The following is a 26,054-nucleotide window of genomic DNA, read 5'->3' on the forward strand; positions in this document are numbered from 1 at the left end:
TGTCTGGTGTTAGATGGTGTTCTTTAAAGACCACAGACAACATGCACAAATGTAGGCGGAAACAATACATCTGCTGATACTGGCAGACAGCATTACCCGCCAAATTTGGCAGTTTGTTAAGATAAATAACTTTTCAGTGACGTACAGGGCTGAAATTGCATAAACAACAGAAATTACTAAGACTTAAGCCTATGAGTTTTGTGGGTTTCAAGATTTTATGCAATCAATATCCCGACATCTGTAACACTATTTTGTCCCTAAAATGCTGATGCCAGGAACAGTTAAGATTAACGTTTTACTTGATGACTTGTTTCATATCTTGAAATAAACTATGATTAATTCTTGGAATAACCATTATTGAACCACATTTTTATTTAGGTCATTAAGACAACTACAATCATCTCCTTATAAGGAAAAGTTTCATTAAAAATGCTAGAGCTCAGCCTGTTTCAAAAACCAATACTTGTAGCTTGTTATATTAATAGTTCTAAATGTCTAAGGCTTTTTAAGTGAAAATACCCTTAACAGTTTTATCGAGCCTGAGCAGTAGGAATTTTTAAAAACTGACAGTGAAAAATAGGTGATTAAGAGGAAATGGCATTAACTAGTTACCTTCTTAGTCTATCCCTAGAAATGACTATTTTGTCTGATTCAAATCTTTTAGAAACACTTCCCATTATTTAAAAATGGTCTTCAGAAGGCGTAAAAACCTAAAGAATATGCATATAGAAGCTCCCTGCCAATTCTGGTTTAGCACATTGGGAATATTTGTCCAAAATTGAGGCAATATTCTTCAGTGGGACTGAAATTCCCCAAGAACTAATTTGTAACACTAGGTATCTTTAAAAACACTAGCTCCCTTTTACTTCCCCCTCAGGATCAATCAAGTTCTTTGCCATTAATGGAAAGTTAAAACAACAGCCCTGAATTTTAAACTTTCTTAGAGAATGTCTCCCTATCTACCCTTTTGGTAAATTTTTCTTTCTCTTTAATTTCTGAATATGTGTTAACATGACTGTTTCATTAACATGCTACCTATTTGCTGAAGAAATATAATCATTCACCCATCTCAAAAGAAAAATATTCCCAGTGGTCAATTAAAAAAAAATGCTATTTTTCAAATGAGTACTCTGACATAAAAAATATAAAAGGATAACTTTATTAAATATACAAATTCAAGAGCATTCAATTCTTTTTAAGATTATGGCATAAGACAGAGCAGATAAATAGTAATGGCTTATACAGATATATCCTATAATTACCAAACAGATTAGGTAGATATACTGACCTACCAATGCTCAAAATAACAAAATGAATATATGTCCCTCAACTATTTCTGTATTTTATGACTACTAAATGGGAAATCTGTCAGCTGACCCAACCACCAGACTTTTTCCCATAGGAAGTTTGATATGCTGTCATTGATATGTATCATTTCTGAATATAAACCTCTATCTTGGGTCCTTTTCTCTTTGCCTACTTCATTTTCTCTCTTCCCAACCCACCTAAGACTTAGTCAAAACAGGATAGAGATCTGGATGGCTCTATGCAGAGGAAAAATCTCCAATAATACTGTCAATTCTGTATTCACTTTTCCTTTCAGCAGCTACCTAATTATATCTAAGATGGTGTGAAAAAATATACACCTCAAGAAAGAAAAGCATTTGGACTATCAATCTTCACCTTGGTCCTGCAGATTCCCTTTATCAACCAGTGTATATATTATTTTAAATTCCCAACTGTAAACACATACAATATTTAGTAAAACATCCAGAAACTTTGTGGTCAGCACCATATAATTTCCGAGGAGAATGTTTTTGGTAGGGGCAGAGAAGGAAGAAAATCGAGAAGCCATTAAGAAAAAATGGCAATTCACACTAAAATGCTTTCATAAAGTGTTTTTAAAAAATGGATAAATTCAATTTTAAGTGATACTTTGCCCCATGACCAACATTTCCTCATTGTTTTAGTGTTCATAAAAGGCGTAATATGTACCTCTAGAAAAGGAAATTATCTTCTTTACTTACATTGTTAGAGCACCAGCACCAGGTTGTTTCCCCAAAGTATACATAGCTCATAACTCTAAAAATTTTAATCTACAAATTAAGTCTTCTGATTCATTTAATCCTCATCACATCCATTAATTTTAATTAATTAAAACTAAAACTGCTCCTTTTTCTGCATGTCAGTGAAAGGTAATTAGGGAAACTAAAAATCTGACCTAATAAGGAACCCACCTAAAATCTACTTAGGTAGGTTTAACTCAAATCATGTTGTTAGTCCCAACAACTATCCCAGGCATTTTAAGTATTCTTAATCTATATTTTAGAATGTGCCACCAAACACTAAAATGTTAAAATAAATTATTAATCCTGCTCTGGTCTCTAAACAAGAACTTATGGCTATTACAAAGTATTCTTTTTTATTCTACCTCATAACAGTAAACATTAAATGAAGACCCATCATCACAAGCTCATATCTTTAAAAAATGGATGCAGCAAAGCTTCTTCTGCTGTTATTCTTGAAGCTGGATTTAGATCTAGAAGTTTATCAAGCAGGTCATAAGCTTCATCAGGTACCTCATTCCAGCCTTCTAAATTGGTAGTATACTCATCAAAACAACACCCACAGCTATTACTATCCCCCTTTTTAAATGAATTCCCTGAGTATTGTCCTGGAGGCGTTTGTAGGAGGCGAGAAGCTTTATGGTCAGTCTTCTCTGAAACAGTTGGTTGATGAGAAGCAGGTCCTTGTATATCACTTGTTAACTTGGGAGTGTTAGAATCCATACCCCTGAGTCTCTCACAGAGTTTTCTCAAGTCTTGTGCTGGAACTTCTTTGCTACATAATATTGATTTCCCTAAAAGCAAAAGAATAAAAAAACAACAACAGAAAACGCCATTTTATTATTTGAGTATATCAGAAGCCTCTCTCATGAGAAACATGAAAGTTCAAACATATGCTTTATGGACACGGACACACAAACACACACACATACAGTGAGACAGAGCACCACATGCTATATTTAAGTTGTATTTGAATTGCATAGTGGGAGATAAAGTGGAAGATAGTAAGCAGAAAGCAGTGACTTACTAAGCTATGCCAGGCACTCACTTGACTCTGCCAATTTCTCAAGCTTCATCTTATCCTTCTACAATCTTTAACTAGCTGCAGCTCCCACGCCCCTACTCTACTTCCTTTCCAGCCTTCTATGTCTTCGACTACATGACTCCTGTCTTTGCCTAGGGTGCCCTGCACCCCTTGTGTGTCCAGGCCACTCTCACTGGCATCACCACTCAGATCAAGAATCACCTCAGGCTTGACACCCTCAGAGAGAATTGATCAATTTCAGCTTCTATTGTATCTTGGGAGGAGTTCTATTATTATTTTTGCTATCCTATATATGTCTGTCCCACCTAGTAGACCGTGAGCTCTTTGAAGGTAGGAACTGTCTTACCTATCTTTGAACCCCCCAAACCCAACTTATGCCTGGTACATATTAGGTGGTCAGTTAATGTCTGTTGGACTAGACAAAAAGGCATTATTCATTTCAACAACTCTGTTCAAATGACAGCATACATCCTTAGAGATGCTGTTCTTGACCAACCTATTCTAAATGAGCCTCTTCCCTCCCCTTTTCCTTTTATCTTTCTCAGTACCACTCATTTCTCATAGTATTTATGTTCTCTCCCTCAGTAGAATTTAAGCTCTGTCAAAGCAGAGACTTGCAATAGTACTTGGCATACATAAAGCCCCAATAAATGCTTCTGAATGAACAAATAAACAAACTATATCTCAGTTTTTAAAAATATAAATGTCTGAAACAACTTCCTGATGGGTTTATTACCAGATGTGCAAAAAGAAGTTAATCACGCAAATGGCAATCATGTATTATTTTTGCCTTGCATTTACTTATTAAACATAAATGTACTCAACAATAAGTACCATAACATTTAGATATTTTTCTGGGAATGCAGATTGTCAACAAAGTCATTAATCTGGCTGAGGATGATAAAAAGTTACCTTTACCTATTCTGAACTAACTACTGGACTGGTGTTTAACTAAGCCAGGGGAAAAAGAGGGGAGGGAGAGGGAGGAAACAAAAGAAACAATTACCAAAAACCAAATTCTATGAGGATACAATATGCCAATCCTTTTTTACTTTTGAACTGATTCTATCATTCCTATTCTCTCTGGAAAATTAGAGCCAGAGGGGAATACTCACATAGTTTTATTCCTTTATTAGCTTGTTCTGAAGTCATAAAATAATTAATAGTATATGTTATAGCATGTCCCCAAGTTATACAATATGCTTTTTTTATATGACCAAAAAGAAGATTCATTTATAATATTCAGGAAAAATAACTCCAACTAACACAATCAGTCAACATACTTTGTTACAGACTACTGTGTGTCAGGAATTTGTTTCAGCTCAAGACTTTTCTTTTTAATTTATCCAATACAATTCACTGAGTACTAAATGACGACCCACAATGGAGCCAGGTTTAAGGGCTGAGGACAGTGGAGTAGGTTACAGATAAGAGAAGTAAAGGTGATCTCACTGCTAATCTCAGCTAAGTCATTTCTTTAGGTTACAAAAGGGAACACAGTTGTGTTTGTTGAAATTTTGAGGCTTTTATACTCAGTCCGAAGTTATAGTAAGATCTGACTAAAATAACTACAGATGTCATACTAATACAACTGAGACAAGTCCTATGGCATTATTTTTATTATTTGTTTTTTGAGACAGTCTTGCTCTGTTGCCAGGCTGGAGTGCAGTGGTGCAATCTTGGCTCACTGCAACTGCTGTCTCCTGGCCTCAACTGCAGTTCTCCTGCCTCACAGCCTCCCGAGTAGCTGGGACTACAAGTGTGTGCTACCATGCCCAGCTAATTTTTGTGTTTTTAGTAGAGATGGGGTTTCACCCCGTTAGCCAGGATGGTCTCATCTCCTGACCTCATGATCCGCCCACCTCAGCCTCTCGAAGTGCTGGGATTACAGGTGTGAGCCACCGCGCCTGGTCCTATTTTTTTTTTCAAATATGAGAACAAGTATTACAATGATAAATCTCTAAAATCTCTTGCTTGCTATCATGGCACTTGATCTGGAGTGTTTTTGTGTCAGATGTTGTACTTCCATTGTTGGCCCTGACTATAACTTGGATTACCAATGGGGAGGATTCAAGCTCTTCAATAAAATATTTTGGTGTTGGCTGAAAAACTTCACGTTCATAAAGCTCTCACCAAGTTATTCAATAGTAGATGAAAGTTTTCTCAGTTGAGAATAAACATACTTGTTATGTTTCAAATAAAATTTTCTTACAATAAGTACAAGATAGTTACAAATTGTGGACCGACTTTGCTGTAGAAACATATTTTGGCAAGCCTCTATTAAGAAGAGGCTGTCTTCACAACCACCAAGTTTTTCTTGTAGATTGGGCTATAGCACTAGTGCATAAGCTAGGGCAGTAATTTTTGCAGTGGTTCTTAAACACCTGTAGTTTCTTAGTCAAAATGACTTGTTTTTTCAAACTAACAAGTCTGGAGCCTTCCTAAGTATCTTATTTTTCTGAATCATATTTTCCAAGAATAGGTAGAGTGGGCAGGTATATGTATTTCTTAAAGATTCTCAGATAATTCTGACATGCAACCCCGGTTAAGACCCACTGATCCTGTGGCTGAGCACAAGGCAGCCCAGCTACTCTTAAGGTAGGCTGGTTGAACCTTTATCTCCTGGGGTGTTCTGTATTGTGTGGTAGTTAGCTGACTCAATCCCACTTATTCCTTGGAAAGCATTAACTATAACTGAGCTTGGAAAATAAACATTAAACGGGCATTTGAGTTCAGATTGTTGGCCACAGCAAGGCTGAGATAATTCTCACGTGCCCTATGAAGTACACTGCACACCCCAGTCTTGAAGAACCTGCATGCTAAGGAGATGACATCCATGTCCAATATATGCTTACAATAATATCCCATCAGTTAAGGCCTTCTATGCATTTTGCTTCTCTGCTACCATAAACCTACACAACCTGACAACACAAATTTCTATTCTCTTCCCTAATCCTTATTATACTGTATTAATAATTAATTGTTTACTTGTTAGTACAGCCTAAGATCATTTAAGGCAAGGACACTCTAAATACCAAGACGTAGTACATCTGATGTTTAAAATACAATAAAAAAGTAAAACATATTATTAAAGGAAAATGTATGTAATAAAAGTCAAACCATAACTAAAAGGAGTTAAGATTTTACTCCTTATTCTTACAAAATTATACAGGTAAACTTTAAATACCGCAAAAGTGTATTACTTGTGCTTAATAAGATTAAATGATTATATGTATAGAGGAGAGGTGATACGTTTATTTTCAAGCAACTGAAGAAATTTCTACTTGATATTAGAGAACTTTATCAAGACTGAATGTTTATTTGTAAAGAAAATTTCATATTAATTTATTAAGTGATTTGTAGGAGATAATCAAAGGCATTCTGTTTTGTTCTATAATACAAAACTGCTTACCAAAAGTTTTAGCGGCTTGGATAGTTTCTCTGGATCCCCGAATTGTCATAATTTGGGCCAAAGCAGTTAAATCATCACTTGCTTTATAAAATGGGTATCGTCCACTAAGCAAAGAAAGAAATATGACACCTGCAGACCACATGTCAATTGCTGCAATCGAAGACAAATTTTAAAAATAAATTTCAAATGTATAATTTTATCATCTAAATCAATAGTCCTCAACATTTACTATGCATTAGAATCACCTTGGGAGCCTTAAAAAATTCAGATGCCCAGACCCAGAGATTTTGATTGAACAGTTCCAAAGTAGGGCTCAGGCATCAATGGTTTAAAAAAAGTTCCTCAGGTGATTTTAATGTACAATCAGGACTGAGACTCCTCACTGCAAAATGTTTCTTTCTTAAGAAACATGTTGGTAAATTTAAAAGGATACTTAATCATTAGGAAACAATAAGTAAATGAACATTTGATAGGATCAAAAGGAATCCAAAAACAGCTAAGAGGGAAAAAATCTGAATGATCCTTGAGAATTACATACCATACTGGTCAAAATGCTTTCATTTTAGTGAAAAGTAATGAACATTAGAAGCTCTTCTTCAGCTGACACTAGCACCAACTGCTGCTATAGAAACTTTTAAAAAAGTATTTTAATTTTTTTGTGGCTGTAAAGACTTTAATTTTTCTGAGTACACAGTAGGTATATATATTGATGAGGTATATAACATGTTTTGATACAGGCATGGAATGTGTAATAATCACATCCTGGAAAATAGGGTATCCATTCCCTCAAGCATTTATCCTTTGTGTTACAAACAATCCAATTATATTCTTTTCTTGTTTTTTTTTGAGATGGGTCTCGCTATGTGGCCCAGGCTAGAATGCAGTGGCACAGTCTCAGCTCATAGCAACCTCTGCCTCCCAGGTTCAAGCAATTCTCATGCTTCAGCCTCCTGAGTAGCTGGGATCACAGGTGTGTCACCATGCCCAGCTCTTTTTTTTTTTGTATTTTTAGTAGAGATGGGGTTTTGCCACATTGGTCAGGTTAGTTTCAAGCTCCTGGGCTCAAGTGATCTGCCTGCCTCAGCCTCCCAAAGTACTCTTTTAGTTATTTTAAAATGTACAATTAAATTATTGACTATAGTCTCCCCGCTGTACTATCAAATACTAGGTCTTATTCATTCTTTTTTGAGATGGGGTCTGGCTCTGTTGTCCAGGCTGGAGTGTGGTGGTGTGATCTCGGCTCACTGCAACCTCCGCCTCCCAGGCTCAAGTGATCCTCCCACCTCAGCCTCCTGAGTAGCTGGGAATACGGGTGCACACTACCACACCCAGCTACTTTTTTGTATTTTTGGTAGAAATAGGATTTTATCATGTTGCCCAAGCTGGTCTTGAGCTCCTAAGCGCAAGCAATCCACCTGCCTTGGCCTCCCAAAATGCTGGATTATTCATTTCTAACAATTTTTTGTACCCATTAGCAGTCCCCACGTCCCCCACACCCTCCCACTACCCTTCTCAGCCTCTGGTAACCATCTTTCCACTCTCTATGGGTTCAATTGTTTTGATTTTTAGATCCCACAAATAAGTGAGAACATGCAATGCTTGTCTTTCGGTGCCTGGCTTATTTCACTTGACATAATGATCTCCAGTTCCATCCATGTTGTTGCAAATGACAAGATCTTCTTTTTCATGGCTGAATAGTACTCCACTGTGTGTAAGTACCACATTTTCTTTATCCATTCATCTGTTGATGGACACTTATGTCACTTCCAAATTTTGGCTATTATGAATAGTGCTTCAACAAACATGGGAGTACAGATACCTCTTTGGTACATTGATTTTCTTTCTTTTGGGTATATACCTAGCAGTGGGATTGCTGGATCATGTAGTAGCTCTATTTTTAGTTTTTTGAGGAACATCCAAATTGTTTTCCATAGTGGTTGTACTAATTTACATTCCCACTATAGAAACTTTAATCTTCTTAATTTTGGCTGTTAAAGATTACAACCAGCTCAACTTGATGTTAAAAAGCTCTCTCTCTTTTTTTTTTAAAGGGACATCTCTCCTAATTGTTGACCTCCTGGTATCACCAGGTTATTTGCTCTGTTCCTTCGGCTACTGTATCACCTTTTTTTTTTTTTTTTTTTTTTTGAGAGGGAGTCTCACTCTGTTGCCCAGGCTGGAGTGCAATGGCGCAATCTCGGCTCACTGTAACCTCTGCCTTCTGGGTTCAATTCTCCTGCCTCAGCCTCCGCAGTAGCTGGAACTACAGGTGCGCACCACCATGCCCAGCTAATTTTTTGTACTTTTTAGTAGAGACGGGGTTTCACCATATTGGCCAGGCTAGTCTCAAACTCCTGACTTAGTGATCTGCCTGCCTTGGCCTCCCAAAGTGCTGGTATTACAGGCGTGAGCCACTGTGCCCGGCCCCACTCGCCTTTCTTAGTTCCTTTGGTACCTCTGCCTGCTCCTTCAATGTTTTCTCCAAGCCTTAAGTGCTGACTAATGTTCCTCAGAGTTTTAACTTCTCCCTCTGTATACTCTCCCTGATTGGTCCATCCACTTCATGGTTTCAACTGTCATTTATATAATGATGACATTCAACTGCACTTCTAGCCCAGCTCCTTCGCTGAGCATCAGACTTAACTTTGATTCTTTTGGACATCTCTATTTGGATGTCCCACAAATACCTCAAACCAATTATACCCAAAACCAACCTTACTTTCCCCTGTAAACCAGGTATTTCTCCTTTACTCTCCACCTTGGTTACTGGTACACATCCAAGTCTCCCAAGCTAGGAATCTGGTAAACATCCTGAATGCCCTTTTCCCTCACCATACCACACCCAAATTCTACATCCAATTATCCACCAAGCTCTGCCTTTTCCAACCCTTCACTTTTCTTTTTATTCCTATTACCAATACCCTCATTCACATTTTCATCCTCTCACCTGGAAAAATTCATGCCAACACTCTCCAAAAGCTAAACTGTTTGAATGCCTGCCAGAATGATCCATCTAGAATATACCATTGCCACTTCTTTCACTTGATTATATGTACAGTATATAGTCCAAACTGTAACAACTGTGGTCTGACCTTGTCTACCTCATTCCAGGTTTATTTCTCACCATTCCTCAACTTGCATCTTAATATTCTAGCAAAATTAGACTTTTTTTTTTTTTTTTTCGAGATGAAGTCTTGCCCTGTCACCCAGGTTGGAGTGCAATGGCGTGATCTCAGCTCACTGCAACTTCCGCCTTCTGGGTTCAAGTGATTCTCTTGCCTCAGCCTCCCGAGTAGCTGGGATTACAGGTGCACACCATCACACCCAGTTGATTTTTGTAGTTTTAGTAGAGATGGGGTTTCACCATGTTGGCCAGGCTGGTTTCAAACTCCTGACCTCAGGTGATCCGCCCATCTCAGCCTCGGAAAGTGCTGGGATTGCAGGCGTGAGCCACTGCGCCCGGCCAAAATGAAACTTTTTTAGTTTTCTGTATGCTGTTTCTTGAGTTCCTTGGCTCATGCCTCTATGCTAAGCTCCCAGCCCAGTTTACATTCTATGAGGTCACTTCTTTCATGAATTGCCTTTCATAATCTCTTTGGGTTAGGATAGTTAGATACTCCTTAAATACCTTGTATAAGTTTTACTACCATACTCAACAGGTTATTTTATAATTATTTGATGGTGTGTCCTGATTAGAGTGTGAACAGATGGTCTCATTTATTTATTTATTTTATCATTAGCAAGCAAGAACAGACATTCAATGAATGAATGCATTTCTTCAAAGCCCATAATCCAAGTGAACAGCAGGATCCATCTATTCATTCAAGATGTTTCCTGAATTCCAGCTCCATGGTAACTTTTTAGATTATGGAAGACGTTTTTCTTTTTCAAAACCTTCTAACTGCTATTATATTGTTTATATAACAAAAATAATTTTAATCAAACACAATTATATCTACATCACAGGAAATTTTTGAGGTATTAAGCAAGCAAATAAAATGCTTTAAGTCTTTGTTTGGCAAAAACTATTAAACATAATTTTTTTCCTCCACAAAGCTGATGTCAACAAAATTCCATAGATTACATTTTGCGTATTTATTTACAAGATGGTAAGATCATCTTGTAAATAAATACGCAAAATGTAATCTATGGAATAAACTGTTTAAAAAAAAAAAGAGAGGCAACATTAGGATTAAAAACTTTCATAAAGAATAGCATTAGCTCAAAAATAGGAATGCCACACTGCTAGAACTGCTTACATAACTTAAATAAAAGTAGAAGAGCTCAAATATTAGTTATAAATAGACAAAGATCATAAAATACAATACATCTGGGACAATCCATTTTAATTGGGTTCTGTATTTCCAGTACAACATACCTGTAGTTTGATTGGGGCACTTTGTCAAGACCTCTGGTGCTCTGAATCCTGGTGTACCTGCCCTAGGGGCAACCTGCTGACGCCTTATGATGAAATAAGATTTCTCTAGTTATGTTAAAGTTGAACTATGTAAGTCTAAAAGACAACATTCATCAACTTAGTTCACAGTAAATTTTGCCTCGATACCTATATAGTAAGTGTTACTATGAAGTAAATGATAATCTAGTGGGATAAAAAGCCTTGATTTTTCTTCTACTGTTCTTTACCCCCTCTACTAGTTCCCCGGACTTACTCCAGAAAAGTTTTAAAATAACCTCCAAGAAGAAAAAGCGGTAGTGGATAATAAGAGCCACAATAGAAAAATAGAACCCAATAGCAATTCACAGGTATAAAAATTCATTTCTGTTTGGAGTAATTGATCGCAGATACACTTATATATTTGAGTTAATCAGGAAAGGCTTTATGAAAGCCAAGTCTTGAAGGAAAGGGAGAAATTTATAAATCAAAGAGTTGGAGGTGGGAGTAAGAGAGGAGCTCTTACTGTTTGGTTCTGGTTACTCCACATAAATGGGAATAAAAAGAGAAAACAGAAAAAATTACATCAGCAAGCAAAATGTGTGATTTGAAGCTTCTAAAAGCCACCCCGTCCCACTTATTTGCATATAAGAGCAAATGTGTTTTCCAGAGTATATCCATATTAAATAAATAATATATGAAAACTGTTATCATTTGCTCTTCAAGATACTACTGCTGTGCATCAAGGCCCACTGTAGTGCACTGATCTGTATTGATCCCTTGCACTCACAAAATTATCCACCCAAATCAATGCAATTTCCAATGGCAGCATGCTGGTGATTTTATAACACCATCAAAACACATTACCTTGAAAGGCAAATACTACAAACTTTATCTGTTGCATAGCAGTCACAGGTCAGGCTAGCTGGGCAAGAACTGGCAGTTTTCCTCATCACACCACTATTCATAACTTTTGCAGAAATAGCCTTCTTTTTTGTTGCTAACTTTCTAGACAGTACATCCACAGTCTTTGACTGCTTCATGAGCTGTAAAAGAAAAGTCTTATTTTTCTAATTTCATGACATTTAACACGATGTCCTAAAATGCTAGTATGGCAAAAAGCAATAGCAGAAGCATAACTTTAAAAACTGCTGAATGGCTATTGGACGGTAAATAAACAGTTGTCTATTAAAATGTTTAAGGTCTTCTTGGGTTTTTCTGCAAAGTCGCCTTATATTAAAATTTACTCATTGGTCCTAGCTTGGCCAATATTTGACTTATACTTTATTAGAACTTTTCCTGATATATTACAAAAGTACAAAACAGTTATGTTCTAGTGTCTAACTCCATTTCAGAACTGTAAACTGCACAAGTACATTGGCTAAAATCACAGTTTTAATTTGTTGCTCATGCTGTCTAGCTGTCACAAGATATCCTAAGTCAATCTGAAATCATCTACGTTGATGATGATTTTGTTAACTTTACAAACATCTTTACACTATCAACTATGTGTCAGAACAGTTGGCTAGCTGTATGGAGCTCACACTCTAGCAATGACAGAAAAGCCCTTAATGTTCTAAATGTTCCTCTAGAGAAAGAGCAGTAATAGTCAGCTAACCAAAAATGAGAAAAAATTCCACCAGAAAAGTTCAGAAAAAAACTGGAGAAAACAAGTTTTGACTAAATGCTCAAAGCAGTAATACCTTCTGCCAAAGCCAAACTCTACTTTAAAAAAAGTTCTGATAATAAATGTTAATCTAGTTATTACCTAAATTCTCTTCAGTGTATGACTGACTGACCATTATGCTATTAAGCTACATTACTTACTTTCACTGCAGGGCTCTCATGTGAAATGGAGCTGTGTATATTGAAATTTCTTTCTCCAAAAACAGAGCGCTGGACAGAAAGGCCTACAGATCCCTCCTACAATACCAACAAAAACAAGGAAAATAAGGATTATATCTGTAACACTTTCTGCCAGCTGTACTCTGCCATAGTTTTGAAAGAGTTAAGTGAGATGAAACAAAAACAGCTGCATCCAAGTCATTCTCAGGCACCAAACCACTTCTGTGAAAGGAGAAAATAGTCTAGACAGAATTCAACACCCATACAATGTTATCATAGTCCACAAATATATGTAACTAAAAAAATTCAAAAACCACCTGCATGGATGTTACATTTTGCTGTGCAGCTAAAATGGAGATAGACACTTCAGAATTCCTCCCCTATAACTAATGCTTTCTTTTAAAAAGGATAATCTGAACTTTTTAACATGCAGGGAAAATGTAATATTTTCCATTTTTGTCATAAATATGATTTCATAATAGGTAATGACAAACGTTATAAACTGACAAACTAAATTTTAGTTTTAAAATAGTAACCAAAATGATTCAGTACAAATCTTAGCGAAAAATCAATCAACTGAATACATATAACAAATGCAAAAAAAAAAAGTTTTTTAAATTACAAGTACTATCCTAGTATTGTATCTCCCTCTGTTGGCTGAAGGAGTACATTTCTAAAACAGTGTCAGTACTTAAGAAATAAAAGAGAGAGAACCTTTCCATCTTTTCCTTGTTTAATCTGAATTTGTGCATTTGTGTAGGGTCTTTTAACAGAAGCTTTTGTGGTGGACTGCTGATCCAGCTCCTTAGGTACTGGGCCACTCAATGGAATCTTGTTTCCTGTGATTATGTGGGATTTGTTTTGTGAACACCTTTCCTGCTGAGCTTCAGACTGGACAAATTTGAGAAGCTCTATTTTCGTATCATGGGTTCCTTGGGCCAAACCAAAGTCTACCAAGGCATACCTAAGAGACAAAATTAAGCATTTTTACTTATCTGTAACAATTAAAGCTTAGTAACATTGTAATACTCTCAAACCATCCTCATAAAAACTGTAATTCTTTTTGGGATCAATTAGGAATTTACAACATTCTGCTGTTTTTTTTTTGGGGGGGGGGAATTTATAGCATTCTGGAAAAGAAAAAAAAATAAGTTTTCCAGACAAAGTAAGAATTTAACAGCTAACTTGGATTGCAAATTAAGAGGTGTCCCACAATCAATCAAATGTTCTTTTTCCAGTGGTCTGGGTTCATAAGGCAGAAGAGGAATATATAACAAAAACACAATCCTCTGTTCTTTGATGGTGGCAGAGATGGCATCATAGCAGATGGCATCATAGCATCATTCCAGTTAAGCAAGTTTAAAAAATTAAAATCATGGTTTTAAAATCTGATCCAATTAAAGAAAATTTAAGTCAGGGGTATAAAAGCTCAAAAAAGAAGTTATAATCTTACTATGTTCAATACGATCCATTACATAGAGGAATTTATGTTATTTTCAGCTTATAATTACAATCAGCATTAAAAAGTATATATAAAAATAAAACTTTCGAGTTAAAACAGGAAATTGGCTATCATGTGGTCCAAAGAAAAATGAAGTCCAGAGTAACAGACATGTCTAAGGTCAAAAATTATTAGACTCTAAGTCTGTTAGTTCAGGCTATTTCCACTGAATCATGGTATACCTTAATAATGTACACTGTTCCACGAATACAATTTTATCTTCTTCTTCACCACAGTTCCCTTCCCAATCACAAAGAAACTGAAACAGAAATAATCTGTGCATGGCTGTTGCAGTATGTTCTATCTAAGAGATATAGGTCAGAGGATACAAAGTAGCAGTTATGTAGGATAAATAAATCTAGACCTAACACACACTCTGAAGATTACAGGTAATAAAACTGTATTGTATATGGGATTCATGCTAAATGAGTAAATTTTAGCTGCTCTTGCCATAAAAACAAAAATAAAATGGGTAACCGAAATATTTGCTTCACAATAGTAACCATTTTACTATCTATGTATGTTATAACATCATGTTCAATACCTTAAATATAGACAACAAAATTGTTTTTTAAAAGAGAAATAGGGTAAATATTTTCTAGTAACTCTTCATACTTACTTTTTCAAGCGCCTATTATATAAAAAATTGCTGGGCTTAACATCACGGTGAACAATACCAAACTGATGGATGCGTTTCAAAGCTTTGAACAGATTAAACATATATTCCCGTACTTCTTGAAAGGAAAGAGAATTCAAAATGTCCTAAAATAATGAATGAAATGAGTTACAAATATTGCTTGCAATGAAATATTCAGCTAATAAAAATTCAAGAAATATTAAAACCTACCAAAAACGACTCATGCTCCAGATATGGCATAGCAATAACTACATGATCATTCTTCCTAAAGCAGTATTTAACTCCCATGACATTATCTTGCCCCCTAGTGGAAAAATGCACAATGAACTTTTAGAGGAAAGGTCAGAGGGACTGAAACTTTATGCCTAATTTTAAAAACCGCAATTTTAGCAATGCATACATATTGCTAGAAAACTGACTTAAAATCATCACCACATAATATAAACATAAGTGAGTTGTGTTCTTGTGTTCAAGTTATCTTTTAAAACAAAAATAGCACCAGTTTTGAGGTTACTATAATAATTCCAACAAGATAATTATAGTTGTAACTGGGGAAGTGGCAGTGAGAAAAAAGGGAAAAGATTAATAAGACTTAGCAGATAAGATGGTAACAGTAATAAATAAATTAGGGTCACTAAACTAATAGATCATACAGCCAGGATTTGAACCCAGGCGTTTTGCTCCAGATATATGCTCTTAATCATTATGCTACACTGCTTCATAAAAGAGGAAAATAGGACCAAGGTGATTTCTATGATTTTGAGCCTGAGTAAGAAAACAATAGAGATATCAAAACGTAAGTAAAGAAGCCAGTAAAAGAAGCAGCTAAAACCAGACCTCATCATTTTGATAGCGATATCTAGATAAGGGACAAAACCTTAAGACAAGTGAGAAGTCAGTGAGAGTACTTGCAGAGAAATGATACCTAGAGACATGAAAATTAATAGTGAGAAAAGAAAACTAAGCTTGGAAGAAGTCAAGTTAGAGAGCCAAATAAGAAAGGAATTTTGAAGGAAGAGTTATTAGCATGGAAGTCAAACAGAATAACAACCGAGGGAAGGCTTTTAGTTTGGCAAAGAATAATTAACTGGTAATTTTTAAGACAGCAATTTAAGTGGAAAGGAAGAAACAAAACAGAAGGAAGGAAAATATAATACAATGGAAGCTGAGCCTAAAATTTGCCTGACTGAATTGTAAGATCAGATGAAGGCATTTTTAGCATGTACCTTTTTAAGCACAGAAAAAGTGGTAGAGGGAGACAGTTAAAGTATAGAAAAAGGAATGACGACATTTATGGTACAAGAATGTATGCAAGCATTCTTTACAGAGGCCATCTCATTTTCTTGTCTTCTATAATACACAGAGGGCTGAAACAAACAGGCTTACTTATTCATTCATTCAATATTTAGTGGGCACTGTTATTTGCTGTTAGGGATTACAGACATTAGTAATGCAACAGTGAATAAAATTTACAGAATTTCTGTCCTCATGGAGTTTACTACCTAGTGGACAATACAGATAGTAACAAGGTAACTTATAATGACAGATTATGGTAAGGGCTTTGAAAGAAATCAAAAGATGCTATGACAATTAAAAGAAAATAGGAGAATCTAATTTAATTCAGAGAAGACATCTTTCAAGCAGTGTCACTCTTTTTTTTTCCTTAGAGACAGGGTCTTGTTTTGCTGACCACGCTGGATGGAGTGCAGTGGAGCGATCGCAGGTCATTACAGCCTCAAACTCCTGGGCTCAAATGATCCTCCTACCTCAGTCTCCCAAGTAGCTGGGACTACAGATATGTGCCACCCTGCCTGGCCAATTTTTAAGTTTTTTGTAAAGATAGGGTCTTGCTATGTTGCCCAGGCAAGTCTCAAACTCCTGGCCTCAAGCAATCCTCCCAAAGTGCTGGAATTACAAGCATGAACTACTGTACGCAGTTAATTGTTGAACAATGTACGCAGATAATTGTTGAGAAGTCTGGTTGTTAAGGGGGAACAAAGAAATGATGGAGCAGGTGGAAGAAGGAGGGCAGTTTCACTCTTGCTCAGATCAGAGGATAAAGGGTCAGCAGACAATGACTGGGAGAGGCCTTCCTGAATGGGCAAACAGTCTGGGCAGTGGCCCTGAGGTAAGAAAGCTCTTGAGACAAATTCGATAAACTAAAGAAATGGAGCACAGTGAGGGAGCTGGGAAGATAGGCATAAGAAGGTTGAATTTTTTTTTCAAAGTACATAGGGAAACCATTGAAAGATTTTAAGTGGGGGAACTAATGACCCAATTTAAGTTATATACATATATATTTCATATTTTAAAGATCATTCTGGCTGCTGTGTGAAGACAGAATGAAGGGGAGAAAGACGCAGCAGGCTACAGTTATAGTCTAGGCTTCAGCTGAGGTAGTGGCAGAGAAGACAGACATGGATGAACTTCTAGATATATTTTAGAGGCAAAATGGCTAGGACTTAGTGATTAATGCGGTTTAGGAGAGAAACAGAAAATGAGGATGATTTCTAGGTTTCTGGCCCGAACAAGTGCGTAGATGGGCCATTTGCAGAGATGGGTAGATAAGAACATTTGTTGTCGTGGGGTTATTTTTGGCATGTTAAGGTTTAGTTTTGGCATATTAGGTTTGAGATATTTATCAGGTACCAAGTGGAAATGTTAAACAGGCAGGTGGATATATACAAACCTGTAGTTACCATAAAAGGTCTGAGATTAACTATATACTTGTGGGAATCATTACTTTAGATCATGTGGAAATGGAGGACACTAAGGAGAATACAGAGAAACCCAAGAGCAAGCATGAGGAACTCCAACATTTAGGGGTCAGATAGAAGTGGAAGAGCTGGCAAAGACACTGAAAATGAAAGGCCAAATGAGGGAAGAAGAAAAAAAGGAGGGTGTGGCAGTACAGAAGTCAAGATAAGGGTTCAAGTCAATTGTGCTAAATGATGCCTAGAGTAATGGCTGACTCTATAGTTTCCAGTTTAGAGGAGAACAGCCGCAGTGAGTATTTAGTGAAAGGGAGGTGTGGAATGAAAACAATGTACGCAGGTAATTGTTGAGAAGTCTGGTTGTTAAGGGGGAACAAAGAAATGATGGAGCAGGTGGAAGAAGGAGGGCAGTTTAGGAGGATAAGATACTAAATCATGTCCATATGTTGACAGAAATGACCCAGCAGAGAGAAACCATACCAGATGATTCCATTATTCTAAATAAAATATTAGATGAGGTCGTCAATAGCTGGGGAAATGTGAAATGTGAGTTCCCTACATTTACAAAATAATGTAAACCATGAAAGCCAAGGTTTATGATTTGGCAGGAAGGTTACAAAAAGCAGTGATAAAAGACAGGAAATCAAGCCAAGCCTCAAGGGAAATCCAATCTAAAAGAATTACTATAAATTTAACTAACTATTGTAAGGTTAGAAGGAAAGTGCTAGCAAATTGCAAACACTTGACTGAAAAATGTATTTAATTCACATACAATCTCCTCATCCCTGCTAAGCATCTACTTTAAAATCTTATAAATTATATACAAGTTCAATTAAAATATGTTTAAATTGCCTACCCAGCCACTGTTAGGCACTGAAGTTCAGCTGCAATTCTTACAGGATGACTTGTTGGAATCAAGTGTTTTAGAGCAATTTTCTCTTCAGGTCCTACTTGTAACTGTGCTGTGGCCAAATAAACAGAGCTGAAAGTGCCTGTAAAACAATGTATTAAATTTTTCAATATCGGGGTTTTAAAAAATGTTAACGAAACAATCATAAAATATTGTAAAAACTGTTTCAATGGCATAATAGATTAAAACAGGATTTCATTTTACTGTAAATATTTATTATTTATTCTTTCTTTGAGGTTAAAAAAAAGCTGTTACCATAATTAGTAATAAAACTACGGTCTTAATAGTCTAAAAAGTGGTATATTTTTCAATAAGAAATAGTAATGAAAACCAAGATTACAAAAGGAAAACAGGAGGGAAAAAAGACCTTGTAAAAATAGTAAAGCATATCCCCAAATTACCTTCTCCAATTTTGTCCTTAATCTTAAACACATTCCCGAGCTGTGGTACAGCTTCATAAAGCTTCTCAATATCTTTTTTAACACCTTTCAAGGAAACAAAAATTTAGACTTTTAATCAATGACAGTGTATTTTATAGTTTCTTAAAATTTAAAAAGCTAAATGAAATTATAAAACATAATTAATTATAAATAAAAGTTTTAATAAAACTTGTAAGATTAAAACCCTATCAAGTTGCTATAACTCACACACACCTCTTGAACAGACAAAAATGAAATACACCAAATTTCTACTCTACTGGAATTATATACTAATAGATACATTGTTACTGTATAGATTACAACATGAAAAACCACCAAATTTTTAAAATGACTAAACAATTTGTGCTGTGATCACTAGATGGCATGAGAAGGACACATTGTGATGTTCTTGAAAACTACTTCCCGTAAAGATACAAAATCTTAAAGGCTTGGTAAAATTTTATGTATTGAATATTCACCCTATATTTTCAGAGAGAAGGCCTACTAAAGCTCCCAAGCATGTAAAAAAGTATTTTTAAAAATTTATCCCAATTGCCAGTAGTACTCTCTATCCTTGACTACAGATACATTGCTACTTTTAAATACGTATCAGTTCTTTATAAAAATGTACATAGTTAAAACAAGGGAACACAATAATACAAAACCCAGTAAACTACTGGATACAGAAGAGAACTAGGTAAGACTCTTCAGATTGTATTACAGTGTCTAGGCTCTACTAGCCCTATGTAGCATAAGTTTAAGACATTTTCAAAGCACTTGCACGTGCATTATCTTTTCAGATCTTCCTAACAGTACTGTGAACTTGGCAGAACAGGAATTATTATCCTGATTTTTCAGATAAAGAAACTCAATTCAGGGAGGTTAAATCATTTGCCCAGTTTCACAGAGGTGTTGCTGATGTCTACAGAACTTAATCCTTTATTTTAATTATACATATATTTTCTAATTTTCTTTCTTTTTTTGAGATGGAGTCTCACTCTGTTGCCCAGGCTGGATGGAGTGCAGTGATGTAATCTCCACTCACTGCAATCTCTGCCTCCCGGGTTCAAGAGATTCTCATGCCTCAGCCTCGTGAGCAGCTGTAATTACAGGCGTGTACCACCATGCCCGGCTAAATTTTGTATTTTTAGTAGAGACGGGGTTTCACCACGTTGGCCATGCTGGTCTCGAACTCCTGATCTCAAGTGATCTGCCCACCTTGGCCTCCCAAAGTGCTGCGATTACAGGCATGAGCCACCACACCTGGCTAGAACTAATTCATTTAAATAAATACTGTTTTAAAAAATGCTCAGCAATGGGCATGTAAAAAAAACTAATAAATGTGGTGCAGCCACTAGGAGCTTGGTTTAGTAGAGGACACATGTTATTATTCTTAATACAAGGTGATACCTGTAATAAAAGAATGCATATACTACTAGGTTGCGGAGGATTTCTGAAGGTGATAGGAAGCCTTCAGTTGATGGCTGAGTTCTGTTCTGAAGCATTCACCGAGTAGTGAAAGTTGAAGAAAACACTTTAGGAAAAATTAACTATGTCTGTGAAGACAGTAACAAGAAAAAAAAAAAAAACAACAAAAAACAAAAAAGGCTTGGATGATTAGGGCAGGGGGAGGGCTGAGAGACAATGAAATACAATGTGGCCTGGGGTGGTGGCTCAGGCCTGTAATCCTAGCACTTTAGGAGACCAAGGCAAGAAGATTGCTTGAGGCCAGGTGTTTGAGACCCCATCTCTTAAAAAAGCTAAAAACCAAACCAACAAACAAAAAATTAGCTGGCCTTTGTAACACAGGCCTGTAGTCTCAGCTACAGAGACTGAGGCAGAAGGATACCTTTAGCCCAGGAGCTTGAGGTTACTAAACTATGATCATGCCACTGTACTCCAGCCTGGGCGATAGAAGAGGGAGACCTTGTTTCAATAATAATAATAATAATAATAATAATAATAATAATAATAATAATAGAAATAGAATGTGGCTGAGCAAGAGAAGAGAGAATGCACATGAAAGCTACAGAAAGTTTTTACGAAGAAAAATGACAAGTGGAGAACAGATGTGAAGGGGAGGAGAAACATTAAGGGTGCTTCCACACCACTACTCACTTACTATGTACCTACTCCTCTTTACAAAACTCAAAATGTTTATTAAGGTTTCCTGTCGCTTCAGAACAACTTCAACAATTTTAAACAACAGTAAAACTTCCTGGCAACCAAAGTGAATGCAATATCCTCAAATTCTGAAGTGGGAAATGAGAGCAGAAAGCAGAAAAGTGCATTCATGTCAAAAGCTGGAAAACAGTACTAGAGATAGACAAATGAAATAGACTTTGAGGATTGGAGGAGGACCCTGAAAAGTCTATAATATGCTAAAAATTATTTAAATGCCTCTATTTTATACATGAAGGTCTAGGTTTCTATTTTGACATTTTAAGTAACTTTTGTTTTCTGCTACATAATATATCCAATTTGGTTTTAATATACCAATACTCTCCTTAACTACACTCCTTGCCAGCCTGTAGTCTCTGTAATGCAGCAGTCAGTCAGCTTGCAACATAGCAAACAGAGTTTAAACAGAGTATTCTGATAAAGCTAAGTCACCTTGTCACGATTTTGCTCAAAACCTCTAATGGTTTCCACATCTCACTCTATTAGAAAGTCTCTTTACATATCTCTTTGACTTCACTCCAATTACCTTCCCCATTCTAGCCACAATGACCTCCTTGCTATTCTTGAATGCTAGGCACACTCCCATCTCAGGGTCTTTGTACTTGCTGTTTCCTCTGTTTGGAATGCTCTTCCCCAAATATCTGCACAGCTCCTTCACCACCTTGAAGTCTTAGCTCAAATGTTACAGAAGGCTATGACCAACTATACTTACTAAAATTACAATCTCCTTCCCCAATACTTCCTATCTCCCCTTCCCTTTTACATTTTCTTTGTAACAGTAATCACTTTTGAACATTAGTATTTATTTCTTTTGTTTACTGTCTACTGTCTAACTACCAGGGTGTTAATTTCTGTTTTATGCTTTGATTTATCCCTAGCACCTAAAAAAGTGTCTGTATATAATAGACACTTAATAAATATTCATCATGTAAATGAAACATTTTCAATATCTTATCATGGAATAAAACTGACACTCTAGGAATACAGTCATGGTTATTCTGGGGCTTCATGTACTCTCTGTTTTATACGTCCTGTAAAAACAGCTAACTGCTGGAAAAATATAATGTAAGCCCAAACTGGGACACTCTTGAGTGAAAAGGTAGCACGAATAATAATTACATTGTGACAATAGTCATAAGCTAGATCTGTCCCAGTCAAACAAAGAGGTTACCCATAGCCCATTTTAGAAGCATGGGCTCAGGGTGTCATTGTAACAAACAGAATGAAGCAAGCCTTCCTTCCAGTAGAGTTCACCAGTATGGAGGAGACATTCAATATAGAGTTTATATATCATTCTTTCACTGAACAGATCTTTCTCACTTATTAAAACTTGGCATATCGTAAGATACTTAAAAAAAAATAATACAAGCTTACTGGCCAGGCATGGTGGCTCACACCTGTAATTGCAGTGCTTTGGGAGGCCAAGATGGCAGGATTGCTTGAGGCCAGGAGTTTGAGACCAGCCTGGGCAACATAGCAAGATCCTATCTGTAAAAAAAACATTTAAAATTAGCTGGGTGTAGTGGCACATGCCAGTAATCCAAGCTACTCAGGAGGCTGAGGGGGTAGGATGGCTTGAGTGCAGGAGTTAAGGCTGCAGTGAGCTGTAATTGCGCCATTGTACTCCAGCCTGGGTGACGGAGAGACCATGTCTCCAAAAAAAAAAAAAAAAAAAAAAACAAAGGCATGCCAAATTAGTGAATATAAACATTTGACCAGTATTATGCCAGATAGTTTGTGCATTATAGCATTTTTCTTAATAGGAAAAAATAGAAACAATCTATAGGGTCAACAGTAAAAGGTGATTAAATATAATATAATATACAATGGACCTTAAATCCAGTTGTAGAATATTGACTACATCAGCAATATTCAAGATATATATTAAACAAAAAATGGAGATCAGAAATAAGATCTCATACTCCGGTTCAGGCAATAGTTCAATAATGTGAAAAGACTTTATTTTGGCTTTCTTTACTTCAAAACTTTCAATAATCATGTTTATCAGAAAAATGTTATAAAAAAACTTACAAATACCTCAAAATAAAGAGACATGCTATTCATCCATTACACTAAGTATTTTACTTTATATCCTTACATTAAATCATTCATTCAAATATTTTCAAGCACCTACTATGTGCTGGACACTGTTAAGCTCTGGGCATGCAAAGATATATAAAACATCCAATCAAAAATATAACTTCAATAAGTAGTAAAGCTGATAAGGTGCAGGCATATACCTGTCTCATGATCTAATTTGATTTACTTTCCCAATTAGATTACGAGACTGTTATGTGCCTGGACCTCATCAGCTTTACTCCCTATTGAAGTTATGTTTATATAACTTTAGCTGTTATTAAGGATCATATTTTAAAAAGAGCCGCAAGAGTAAAGTTTTAGCATGTTTTATAATTTATCGTATTATTTATAATGTCCAATATTCTGTTACATAAACGCTACAAAACTTTTGAAATCTGGAATAAAATTCACCCCATTCTTTACTTCCCAGCAGATTTTCAGAATATTAGAATAGTGGCATTCTCCTAAACAAGATGCCAGAACCAAGTCAGAGTCATCCATTCAGATACTCTGCTGAAGTCACAACATACTTCAGAAGCCAGAGGAGATACTGCCGCCAAGGGGCTTACAGTGGAGACAAAATGCAGAGTCCTAAGCAATAGAGAAAGAATACTACAATGACTGTGTTACTGTGTTATGTGTCCAATGACTAGTAAGGGAAAGATGAACTAAAAACACAGCTAACTGCTGGAAAAATGGAAAGGAAGAGGAACAGTATCCATGAAACTGGATGAAAGTGGCATTTTAAGATTATTCTAGCACCAACGTACCAGATGAACTGAAGGATGGAAAAGTGCAAGCAGGCAGCATAGGTGAGAAACTGTTGTAAATCAGGAACAAAGTGTAAGGAAATGAATTAATGTGGTGGAAATGGGAATGGAAAGAAGACACAATGCCATACCTATTAAAAAGAAATAAAGCTAGGTGACGATATGGGGAACAAATAAAAAGCATCAGCTGAAGATTAAAGTTTCAAGTTTAGGTAACTGGGATAACTGACTTCCATCAAAGCAGAAAGTATGTGATGTCGTATTTTTCTAGGGTGGGGTTATAAAGAATATATGGACAAAAGGTCAAAATAAGTATCTTTTGGACAAGCACAGAATTCACTTCAGACAAAGATGGAAAAGATGATCTGGCTACCCTTTCAGGAAAAAAAAATACAGTCAACTAGAATTCCTCTATTTAACAAATATTTATTATTAACAAATACCTACTATGTCCCAGGTCCTGTCCCAGAGCAGAAATGAAAGCATACATGCGAGTGTACAAGAGCAGGCACTGCTTGACCCTGTCCTCTTCACCCCAAGGTCTGGTTTACGGCCAAACAACATTTCATGCTGTACACTGAGATATGGTGTTTTATTACTGCTACAAACATTTCATATTTTTTTCTCTGTGAGTTCTGCTTTTGAATACTTAAGTGATGATCTCCAGTGTCAATTTCTAAATTTAAGCTTAAGGCAATGTGGTGAGTAGAGGTAAGAACACAGGTAGAGAAAAGAAATTTAATTTGGGCATCATCAAATTTCTGCATTCTTAGTTACCAATACTGATGACCAGAGCAACTTCAACCGTAAAATGGGTTGTATTACAGTCTTTCAAATTGCAATTCAGTCCTACATTTAGATCATACGAAGCTCTGTTTTAAAACACTGTCCTATAGAAACACACAACTCACTTTAAGATTCAATCTACTTATTTTTTGACAGCAATTGAAAACACAAAATTGTTGCCTGAAAAATCTTTGCGACTGTACATCTTTGGAATTAAACACATACCTGCAAGTTTAAAATTCTGCTCGTTTTTTTTTAAAGAGCCTTCAGCCTGAGACCGGTCACGCTGGGGAGAAAAAGCCATTGGCTCATCCATTTGAATCCCCAAAGACGCCTCCATCACAAGACAACTGGGATGCAAAATGCCAGCTAAGGGGTTACATCCACAGGGGAAGCAAAGCAGCTGTAAAAATTAGAATACTGGAGAAGTTTAGATCACTCGCTAAACCATGCACTAAAAACATGCCACTGCCCCCAAAGGGGCAAACATTTTCAAACGCACCATGTGTCCAAACCTCCACAGTAGGGCATACTGTGGACTTTTCTAAGGAATTCCATGTGCTTTATTTTCACCTATCAGAAACGTGGCAGGGGGCTGCAAGGAGAATTTCCCGGCTTGGGCACCCGCGCAGCAGCGGACGCAGTGGGAAACGGCGAGGCAGCTAGTCCGGCGCAGCCTGCGGGACCGCGTGGGGGAGGGGCCGAGCGCCGGGGGCGGTTTGAAGTCAGGAAAAGGACTGAGCGAGAAAACTGGCCACTGACAGGGAGCGCCAGGAAGCTCGTCCAAGGCCCCACGCAAGTTGATGGAGAACTGATACGACCCTGGCTACGAGTACTGCGCGGAGGAGGAGATGGGTTAATGAATGGGAATCCTCCGACCAGCGCTGGCCGCGAGGTCAGCCGGAAAAGACCGGCTTCCCTCGGGCCAGAGACCGAACCAGATGCTTAGTGCGCAGGCGCGCGACTTTCCCGCCGCAGGTCGGAGGGATCCGAAGGGGACGGGGAAAGGAACTGCACGGCGAGAAAACCGAAGTCACCATCCAGAATTCGTTCCTAATCCCTCACAATCCCGCGCCATGGAACAAACCGTCTGAAACTCACGGTTTAAGGGAGTACGACTTCTGTGACTCCCCAGATGCCTGGGTCGCCGTCTCCAAGAGCCCCCCACCTAGCGAGTCGATCGGATGCGCCTGCGCAACACTTCCCGCCGCAGCTCTTGTTGCACATGCGCACACTAAAGGCCTCGACCCAGCGGATTCCGCTACTGGGCGCTTGCGCAAGAGGGAGGGGTTTCTT

The 26,054-nt window shown here is 37.0% G+C and overlaps 1 protein-coding gene across 5 annotated transcripts; it reads right to left on the minus strand.

Annotated features, from left to right (window-relative positions):
- Positions 1 to 1,192: 1,192 nt before the first annotated feature.
- On the minus strand, positions 1,193 to 26,001 carry CDC7 (cell division cycle 7). 5 transcript variants are annotated; one of them, XM_023231054.3, is made up of 12 exons: positions 25,860 to 26,001; positions 24,984 to 25,161; positions 18,925 to 19,008; positions 18,470 to 18,605; positions 15,110 to 15,203; positions 14,882 to 15,024; positions 13,476 to 13,725; positions 12,744 to 12,839; positions 11,784 to 11,962; positions 10,902 to 10,984; positions 6,524 to 6,673; positions 1,193 to 2,860 (listed from the first exon to the last, which is right to left on the minus strand). In XM_023231054.3, exons 2-12 carry the CDS (start codon positions 25,096 to 25,098, stop codon positions 2,466 to 2,468), a joined length of 1,725 nt encoding a protein of 574 aa, XP_023086822.2. In that variant the 5' UTR covers positions 25,099 to 25,161; positions 25,860 to 26,001; the 3' UTR covers positions 1,193 to 2,465. The 5 variants fall into 5 exon arrangements, with proteins under 5 accessions (XP_023086822.2, XP_023086823.2, XP_023086824.2 ...); XM_023231055.3 differs by having other exon boundaries at positions 2,400 to 2,860; positions 24,984 to 25,162; positions 25,932 to 25,992; XM_023231056.3 differs by having other exon boundaries at positions 2,400 to 2,860; positions 24,984 to 25,127; positions 25,860 to 25,981.
- Between the last annotated feature and the right edge of the window lie 53 nt (positions 26,002 to 26,054).

Source organism: Piliocolobus tephrosceles, chromosome 1 (genome assembly GCF_002776525.5).
Source record: "Piliocolobus tephrosceles isolate RC106 chromosome 1, ASM277652v3, whole genome shotgun sequence".
Taxonomy (NCBI): Eukaryota; Metazoa; Chordata; class Mammalia; order Primates; family Cercopithecidae; genus Piliocolobus; species Piliocolobus tephrosceles.